General features: G+C 43.3%; 1 protein-coding gene across 1 annotated transcript in view; it reads left to right on the forward strand.

Annotated features, from left to right (window-relative positions):
* Positions 1-7,277, forward strand: part of LOC122934742 (oocyte zinc finger protein XlCOF6-like) — a 398,458-nt gene extending 391,181 nt beyond the window's left edge. The window contains exons 4-5 of the mRNA XM_044290418.1: positions 1,306-1,363; positions 5,177-7,277. Coding sequence (XP_044146353.1) covers positions 1,306-1,363; positions 5,177-7,155 — 2,037 coding nt within the window. The 3' untranslated portion in view covers positions 7,156-7,277. The remainder of the gene's footprint in view (positions 1-1,305; positions 1,364-5,176) is intronic.
* The last annotated feature ends 3,377 nt before the right edge of the window (positions 7,278-10,654 follow it).

A 10,654-nucleotide genomic window follows, 5' to 3' on the forward strand; every position in this document is an offset into this window, starting at 1 on the left:
TCGCAAGCATCCGCAAGCTAGTGCAGATGCGGTGCGATTTTCACTCATGGTTTCTAGGTGACGATCGGGATGGGGACAAAATGCATTGCACTCGCACGGAAAAAACGAAAGAATGCAACACAATTGCATACAATACTCACCCCACTTGCAGGCAAAATCGCACGATTTCCCGCAACGCACCCGCATCCTAGCCGGCACTCACACGCGACGCCCCTGGTGAAAGCAGCCTAATACTGCTGACACTGGCCTCCGATGAGTATTCTCTTTAAAGGGGCTGCCCAAGGTTTAAGCTTATCACCAGTCCACAGAATAGGCCAGAATGCCAGTCAGCTGCTTCTAAGGCAGAATGCTGTATTTACAGAGTATGATGAGCGCAGCCCCATCTAAAATATGTACTTCAGTTTTAAAGGGATTATCTTACCTGAGACATTGGTGGCACATCACTCTAGAACGGAGCTCCCAAAGTGAAGGAGAACACTCCGCACATGCGCAACCGTCCTGCATTAATTTGTATGGGTGTGCTGTAAATAGCCGAGTGGCGCACTTGGCTATCTTAGGGAGTCCCATAGAAATGAATGGAGAGAGCACAGCGCAAGCGCGGCCACCGCTTCATTCACTTGTATTAAAGTGCCATAATTAGCCAAGCCAGTGTCCGGATATTTTGGGCGCTACCATATAATTATTAGCAGGCCGGCCGCACATACATGGTCCACCTCCTGTTCACTTTTGGAGCTCCGTTCTAGAGATAGACGTGGGTCACACCTCCTAGACCCGCACCTGTCTGACATTGGTGGCATAGCCTAGCGTTATGCCACCAATATCTCAGATGAGAAAACCCCTTTTAAGCATCAAATCGTGAAAAAAAGTACAAAGATCAACAAAACTGATAAGAGGCCCGAGACCCTCAGTTATGAGGGAATTTTCATTTAGTCTTGGGAGGAGATATCTAAGGGGAGACCTGATAAAACTGTACAAATATATGAATGTAAGAAGGTTCAGTCTCCAGCGCTGATAAAAGGCTTCTTCACTGTAAAAGCTGTGACATTATAGAATAATGTAAGAACCGGAGGTGATGAGGCACAGCGCCCCCTCCAGGATAGGATCAGATCAATTCAAACCTTTCTGCTGATGTTTAAAATACTTGTCTGAATGTTGATCCTGTCTGACCGACACTTGAGGAGATCCTTCTCCTTTAGGGCAGATTGGTTCATGTCTTCTAGGGGTTTCTAACCTTCACCTGGACATAAGAGAAACTCAGGTTCCCTTTTCTGTTTTCTTCATGTCTTTAATGTTGGATCTTTGCAGGAAATTTCTGGTGAAATGACAAGTGGCCTCGAAGACCCCGGATCAGTGTCTGTGAAAGGTTAGAGCCCTTTTTTTTATATATATATAAATCTTGTTGACTGTAAATTCCTTTGTTAATGGCAAAACTGATACAAAGTCCAGAGAAACCTCGTCCTCATCATTGTTATGAGTTATGCTTTAATTATGTCAAGTCCATATTTAATCTCCCTGGAGAGATGTGGGTGATAATCGCAATGTCCTCTGCCAAGGAGATCATCACTCGTCTCCTCGGCATTAATCACAGCTCACATGGAGGTGTTATCGGTTTATTTACTGATTGTATATTTATTTTCTGTACATGGTTATAGAGGCGGCCACATGACAGGGCACAGCGATCCCATGAACCCTGTCAATTAACCCCTCAGGTGTGGCATCTGAGAGGTTAATTAACCTGGTTCAGCGGATCGCCTCGCCCCGTCGTTGAGGCTGGGTGCCGGCTGTGTGATACGGCCAGCACCCGCCGCCCACATTTGTATTCAGGGGTTAATTATATACATTGGTGGCGCAGTGGCCACAGCCCTTCCCCTCCTCCTCAGTATTACAATAACTGCCTAGAAACAACTGGACAATGCAAAAATATATTGTTGCATCACACGATCCTAGAGGAGGCCCCGAAAGACGTCATAGATGACATTTTGGAATGCTGCAGGAGTGTTACAGAGGGCAAAGGGCATAACTAAATACTCATAGTGCTTTTCAGGAGTGTTGAATGCCATCCACCACTAGTCACCCACACGTATTCAAATCAAATGGTAGGCCCCACCGAGTTCCAACTTTGTGAAGATTCTGGATCTATGAATCCTATCAAAAAGCCAAGGGACCAGAGGCAGGGGATATTTATTCTTCACATGTGTTCTTCTAATTTTGTTCAATCCCTGATAATCAATGCAGGACCGCAGAGAACCATCCTTTCTCTTCATAAAAATAAATCCAGCCGCAGCTGGGGAGGATTAGGTTTAATTAGGAAATCTTTTTTCCAAGTTTCTTTTTATGTAGTCCAACATAGCCTGAGTCTCCGATAAAAATAAATGGATGGTCTTGGCCACTAGGAGGCATGGTGCCAGACCGGAGCCCAATCAGTCATAGGATCTGTGTAGTGACTATCTTCCATTTTATCAAAAATGTACACGTAGCTGGCATGAAGCATGGCCCAGTAGATTCTGGGGAGCCTGTGGAACCCAGGGTGGTCGCACAGAAGCCAAGCAGCGGAAACGACAGTCATCCCCAGTGCAAAATCTCAGAAGGACAATACTAGTAGAAACAGGCAGGACATAGGATATTTTCTGTGAGCACGACTCTCATTTGGAGATCCATGGGCACGCTGACATTTCATGGATTCCATAAGTGTCATCCCATTGATAGAAGTGACTACCAAATGCCTCTCCAACTACTTGGAATGGATATGGTATTGGGCTACCAAGGCCTGATGTAGGAGTCCAGGAAGGCCTGCAAGGTAAACCAAATTTCACTGCATGTTAATGACACAGGGAGTATCAGCTTCAGAGAGAACTTGCCTTTGCCCAGGGTTGTCCATCCAATCAACCCTAGGCACTGGAGTTTCCCATGAGGAGGGAACAGGCTCTTTGCAATATAAGCACAGTACAGTCACTGATGCACCTATGCAGATGATCCTCTTTGGACAGCTTGACTTTGTACAATTGCTTGGGTTTCGGAGGAGGAAACGAAAAAGGTAGCATGGGCCTTTGAAAAGAAGATGCCAGCCGAGGAACTCTGCTTTCACATGCTGACAGCTTGAGGCGCTCTTTGAAGCAGAGATCGATTCAAGTGGCCAGGATAACTACATTATCTATGGTAGAGAGTGCCTCTTCACCTGCCAATTCATCCATATTATGCCCTGACAAACCTCTCCAGAAAGCAGCAGTTCAGAGCCAAAGATGCAGAACTGTATGGCATACTGTTCCAGAGTGAAGCTGCCCTGACAGAGGTGCGGGAGTGAAGAAGCCACAGAGGTGGCACGACAGGCTCTTCGAAGACCTTGTGGAAGGTGGCCAAAAGTCCCAAAGATTATAGATCAGTTGGCCACTTTGCTTACAGAAGGGGATAGGGTAGGCAAGGGCTTCTCCAGAGATGAGGCAAACCAGGAATGTTACATTGGACCAGTCTATAGGAAACTGATGAGCCTGCGACTCAAAGTGAATAGTACACTGGCTCAAGAACCCACAACATAACTTGGGATCACCTTTGAGGTGTGAGGGTAGTGAATGGTGCAGGCTGGAAGCAAACTGGTGGAGGTGGTTATACAGACACAATGGCTGAAGGTAGCAGCACAGGAGCTGCAGGAGTCTAAGTGGGCTAAGATAGAATTAAGATACTGCAGAAGCTGCTCTTGGCATCCATGTTGACTAGTCAACTCCTTAAATATTTTAGGCAGTCTGATCTTAGATCGGCCAGTAGGATCCATGGCAAACTGCTAAGCAGCAGATGTGGATCTCTGTGCTCTGAAAACAGTTTGGTTTAGGGTTACTCCTCAAGTTATCTACAGTAAATGGCCCCTCTGATATTCACTCTTTTACAATATACAGAGGTTTGGACTTTGGAGCACGGGAACCACCAGGCCACTATCTCCTGAAGTAGTCCCTGTTCAGTGACTGTTGACCTACAGAGGTCAATAGACACCAGTGCTGAGCACTGAGGGATCAGGCAAAACCATGGTCAGTAATAGGCCGAGGTCAGGGCAGGCAGAGTATGTGCAATCCAATAAACTGTTTAAAGTCTGGATGGGAAGCTGAGGGTCCCTATGGAGATTAGAGAGAGGCCAGGTAGCAAAAGGTCAAATCTGGGAAACAGACAGAAGTCAGTACACAGGCAGACAAACGTATAACAGCATACCTAGCAGACTAGACTCTATTGCTCAGGCACTTACAGACAGCGGAAGGTGACTAAAGTTCTCCACAATGGCCAGCCATTGACTGGTAAAGATTAGGGTATGCAAGCACTAGCCCTTTAAAAGCTAAAGGTAGCATGCCCGCACTCCATAGTCAGAGTGAGAGAGGCCTGGCCAATAAGCAAGCTATATTGTGCATGGAGGGACAGATCTATTCCAGTGGCATGGCCTAGGTGCCTGAAAGTGACTTGGCTGGATCTATTTGTATCTTCTAATTCAAAGGGATTAGAGATTATTCTGGATGACATTGTTACTACACCTATTTATACATGAAAAATGAAAGCTCTTTGCACACATTTTTGATCAACGGTGTTTATCGGGGTTCCCCGATTTTAAATACATAGTGTGGTTATTGAAAACCCTCAATCTGATGTCAGAGGCAACCATTCATTAACACCTCCTTGTCAACTGAACACCATGATTTCATTCCTATAGGCTTTTAAGCTGGCCATATACATTTTACTTTTGTCAGGCGAACCTGCCAAGAACCGTGGGTTCGGCTGCACTAATGTCTGTGGGGAGTTCCTGACTCTCCTCCGGAAATGTCTCCTTTTCACCCAATCCATATATTCACCTGGGAGATAAGCCACCTTTAGAACTGTCTGGCAGCAGCTTTCTCTGCTCTTCTATGGTGTACACAGACATATTTTGCTGACCCGAATTTGTATGTGTATGGGGGAAGCGGCTGTCTGCCAAACGAAGCTTAGACTTAATCCCTTTAAGTCCTTTATCTGGAAACTATTTAACTCTTTGTCAGGAAATAGCTATCCATGGATGTTTGATATGGGTTTGATTAAGCTGGTTAAAACTCATAACATGTGTCTATATATTTATTTCACATACATGTTCATGCTGCACTTGCCTCCATTTATATCCGTTATATAGATACTAGACTTTGAGAAAATAAGAAAATATTTATTTTTCCAGGTGAGGATGAGACAAGAGACTCCCATGAACATCTCCATATATCTAAAGAAGTAGAAGATAACAATGTCACACAAGCTAATTCAATAATTGCTAATGCACCCTTAGACCTTTACAGTGGAGATCTATCCACCGATACCATTGGTCACTGGAATCTTTTGTCTAATCAATTACCGAGTCAATCACAGAATCAGTCTAAACAATCTGTGCATGAAATAATTGACAGAAATAAAAGACCACTTTCAGGTTCAGAATGTGAAAAGTATTTTAGTCAGAAATCAAAAGTTATGGAGCATCAAAGAGTTCACACAGGGGAGAAGCCATTTCCATGCTCACAATGTGGGAAGTACTTTAGTCAGAAATGGAGTCTTGTTGAACATCAAATGACATTTCACACAGGGGAAAAGCCATTTTCATATTCAGAATGCGGGATATGTTTTGGTCGGAAGTCTGTTCTTGTTGAACATCAGAGAATCCACACAGGAGAGCAGCCATTTTTATGTCCTGAATGTGGAAAATGTTTTGGCCTGAAATCAAGCTTATTGGAACAGCAAAGAATTCACACAGGAGAGACACCATTTTTATGTCTAGAATGTGGGAAATGTTTTGGCCAGAAATCAAGCCTTGTGGAACATCAAAGAATTCACACAGGGGAGAAGCCATTTTCATGTTCAGAATGCGGGAAATGTTTTGGTCGTAAGTCTGTTCTTGTTGAACATCAGAGAATCCACACAGGAGAGACGCCATTTTCATGTCCGGAATGTGGGAAATGTTTTACAAAGAAATCACATGTTGTAGAACATTTAAGAACTCACACAGGGGAGAAGCCATTTTCATGTTTAGAATGTGGGAAATGTTTTAGTTACAAATCAAATCTTGTGGAACATTTAAGAACTCACACAGGTGAGAAGCCATTTTCATGTTTAGAATGTGGGAAATGTTTTATTCAGAAATCACATCTTGTGGAACATTTAAGAACTCACACAGGGGAGAAGCCATTTTTATGTTCAGAATGTGGGAAATGTTTTTCCCAAAAATCTGCTCTTGTTATGCATAAAAGAATTCACAAAGGAGAGAAGACATATTCATGTCCCGATTGTGGGAAATGTTTTAGTCTGAAATCGTGCCTTGTTACTCATCAGAGAACTCATACAGGGGAGAAGCCATTTTCATGTCCTGATTGTGGGAAATGTTTTGGTCTGAAATCAGCTCTTGTTACTCATCAAAGAACTCACACCAAGAATAAGCCATTTTCATGTTCAGAATGTGGGAAATGTTTCGGCTATAAACCGGGTCTTGTTCAACATCAAAGAACTCACACAGAGGAGAAACAGTTTTCATGTCCTGAATGTGAGAAATGTTTTAGTCTGAAAAGAGATCTTGTGAAACATCGAAGAATCCACACAGGGGAGAAGCCATTTTCATGTTTAGAATGTGGGAAATGTTTTAGACTCAAGTCGATTCTTCTTTACCATCAGAGAACTCACACAGGACAGCAGCCATTTTCATGTACTGAATGTGGAAAAAGTTTTGGCCAGAAATTAGGCTTATTGGAACATCAAAGAATCCACACAGGAAAGACGCCATTATCCTGTTTAGAATGTGGGAAATGTTTTAGACTCAAGTCGAGTCTTCTTTACCATCAGAGAACTCACACAGGGGAGAAGCCGTTTTCATGTCCAGAATGTGGGAAATGTTTTGGCCAGAAATCAAGCCTTGTGGAACATCGAAGAATTCACACAGGGGAAAAGCCATTTTCATGTTCGGAATGCGGGAAATGTTTTGGTCGTAAGTCGGTTCTTGTTGAACATCAAAGAATTCACACAGGAGAGAAGCCATTTTCATGTCCTGAATGTGGGAAATGTTTTGGTCGAAAATCGGTACTTGCTGAACATCAGAGAACTCACACACGGGAGAACCTATATTCATGTGCTAATGTTGGAGATATTTTAGACAGAAATCAAATGTTAGGAAACATCTAAGAGTTTACACAGGAGAGAGGCCATATTTATGTTCTGAATTGTCAAAATTTTTTACACACAGAGCAGGTTTTGCTAAACATCGAAGAACTCGCACAGGTGGAACATAAGAACTGTTGCAGTTGTGTGGCTTTATTTTAAAGGAAACCTGTCACCTGGATTTTGGGTATAAATCTGAGGACATGTGCTGCTAGATTGCCGTTAGCACATCCGCAATATCCAGTCCCCATAGCTCTCTGTGCTTTTATTGTGTCAAAAAAAGATTTATAAATATGTAAATTAACCTTAGATGAGTTCTGTCTCCTCCATGCTTGAGAGATGAGTCCAGCATTCTCTGACTCTGAGCCCAGTCACGCCCACTGTGAAGGAGCCTAGCACCGCCCCGCATCCTCTGAATCTCCTCCTTGCTGCCCGACGTCACAAAGCTAAAGCACCTTAATCTTGCGATGCACGAGCTAGCGCATGAGCAGTTCGTTCCCTGAGGCTGATGCCAGCACAGGAAAGGAACACTATGCTGACACTCTGCATGCACTAGCTTGCGCATCGCGAGATTACAGGACTCTAGCTTTGTGACGTCGGGGAGCAAGGAGGAGATTCGGAGTATGCGGTGCGGTGCTTGGTTCCGTCACAGTGGGCGTGGCTGGGCTCCGGAAACTTTAGTAGCCTCATTTACAAATATATCAAATCGTTTTTTTGACACAATAAAAGCACAGAGAGCTATGAGGAATGGATATTGCGGATGTGCTAGCGGTGATCTAGCAGCACATGTCCTCAGCTCTATACCCAAAATCCAGGTGAAAGGTTCCCTTTAAGACCTGCTGCCTAAGGATGCCTTCTGTTGTATAAATATACTCCTTGTGGAATAGCAGAACTGTTTAGGCAGATGTCCCCAGAATACCAGAGTCACGCTATTACAACACTGATCGTTTAGACAACGCCACTATGCACGCATGATCAGTACTGTGGCTGTAACACATACAATGCTTTCAGGAAATCTTTAGATGCTTTCATTTTATTTTATTTTTTTATTTCATTATGCTGTGGCCTTGTGCTAAAATTAAAAAGAAATCAAGTTGTTCCCCATCATTCTGAACTCCATACCCCATAATGACAAAGTGAAAACAGAATGTTAGAAATCTTAGCTAACTTAATGAATAGGAATTGCATTGCATTGATATAAGTATTCAGACCCTTTACTTAGGACATAGCCTACAGTCTTCTTGGGTATGATGCCAAAAGGTTTGCACACCAGGACTTGGGGATTTTTGGCCATTCTTCTCTGCAGATACAGTCATGTGAAAAAATTAGGACACCCTTTGAAAGCATGTGGTTTTTTGTAACATTTTTAATAAAAGGTTATTTCATCTCCGTTTCAACAATACAGAGAGATTAAAGTAATCCGACTAAACAAAGAAAACTGAAGAAAAGTCTTTTCAATATCTTCTGTAAATGTCATTCTACAAAAATGCCTATTCTAACTGAGGAAAAAGATAGGACACCCTTGCCCCTAATAGCGAGTGTTACCTCCTTTGGCTCAAATAACTGCAGTGAGACGGTTCTTGTAGCCATCTACCAGTCTTCGACATCGGTCTGAGGAAATTTTACCCCACTCCTCAATGCAGAACTTTTTCAGCTGTGAGATGTTTGAGGGGTTTCTTGCACGTACAGCCCTTTTCAAGTCACCCCACAGCATCTCAATGGGATTCAAATCTGGACTTTGACTTGGCCATTCCAGGACTCTCCATTTCTTCTTTTTCAGCCAATCTTTGGTTGATTTACTAGTATGTTTTGGGTCATTGTCATGTTGCATGGTCCAGTTCCGCTTCAGCTTTAATTTTCTAACTGATGGTCTCACATGTTCTTCAAGCACCTTCTGATACACAGTAGAATTCATCGTGGATTCTATGATGGTGAGCTGACCAGGTCCTGCTGCAGCAAAGCAGCCCCAAACCATGACACTTCCACCTCCATGCTTCACAGTTGGTATGAGGTTCTTTTCTTGGAATGCTGTGTTTGGTTTACGCCAAACATGTCCTCTGCTGTTGTGTCCAAATAATTCGATTTTGGACTCATCTGTCCAAAGAACATTATTCCAGAAGTCCTGGTCTTTGTCAACTTTATCTCTGGCAAATGTCAGTCTGGCCTCGATGTTTCTCTTGGAAAGCAAAGGTTTCCTCCTTGCACACCTCCCATGCAAGTTAAACTTGTACAGTCTCTTTCTGATTGTAGAGGCATGTACTTCTACATCAACAGTAGCCAGAGCCTGCTGTAGTTCTCGAGATGACACTTTAGGGTTTTTGGAGACCTCTTTTAGCATCTTGCGGTCTGCTCTTGGGGTGAACTTGCTGGGGCGACCAGTCCTGGGCATGTTGGCAGTTGTTTTGAAAGCCCTCCACTTGTAGACTATCTTCCGGACAGTGGAATGGCTGATTTCAAAATCTTTTGAGATCTTTTTAAATCCCTTCCCAGACTCATAGGCTGCTACAATCTTTTTTCTGAAGTCCTCTGACAGCTCTTTTGCTCTCACCATGGTGCTCACTCTCACTTCAACAGTCAGGAGCACACCAAACTAAATGTCTGAGGTTTAAATAGGGCAAGCCTCATTCAACATGCAGAGTAACGATCTACTAATTATGTGCACCTGGTGTGATATACCTGTGTGAGATCTGAGCCAATTTAAGAGGGAATACATGTGAGGGTGTCCTATCTTTTTCCTCAGTTAGAATAGGCATTTTTGTAGAATGACATTTACAGAAGATCTTGAAAAGACTTTTCTTCAGTTTTCTTTGTTTAGTTGGATTACTTTAATCTCTCTGTATTGTTGAAACGGAGATGAAATAACCTTTTATTAAAAATGTTACAAAAAACCACATGCTTTCAAAGGGTGTCCTAATTTTTTCACATGACTGTACTATCAAGCTTTGTCAGGTTTGATGGGGATGTTGGTGGACAGCCATTTTCAGGTGTCTCCAGAGATGTTCCATTGGGTTCAGGGTTCTGGCTGGGCCACTCAAAGACATTTAGAAAGTTGTCCCTGTGTTGTCTTGGATGTGTGCTTAGGGTAATTGTCTTGTTGGAAGGTGAACCATCAATCCCAGGCTGAGATCCAGGTCCACGTTTTTATTAAGAATATCTCTGGACATTGCTCCATTCAGCTTTACCTCAACCTTGACCAGTCTACCTGTCCCAGCTGCTGAAAAACACCCCCACAGCATCATGCTGCCATCACCATTCTTTAAAAAAGGGATGGTATTGGGCAGAGGATCATCAGTCCCTGGTTTCATCCAGACATGACGCTTAGAATTGAGGGCAAAAAGTTTCCATGTTGGTTTCATCAAACCAGACAATTTAGTTTTTCACAGTCTGAGACTCCTTTAGTTTTTTTTTTTTGCAAACTCCAGGCGGGTATTCATGTGTCTTTTACTGCGGAGAGGCTGCTTTGTGGCCACTCTGCCATAAAGCCCAGATTGGTGCAGGCTGCAGTGATGGTTGACATTCTGGA

This window comes from Bufo gargarizans, chromosome 4, assembly GCF_014858855.1.
Source record: "Bufo gargarizans isolate SCDJY-AF-19 chromosome 4, ASM1485885v1, whole genome shotgun sequence".
Lineage (NCBI taxonomy): Eukaryota > Metazoa > Chordata > Amphibia > Anura > Bufonidae > Bufo > Bufo gargarizans.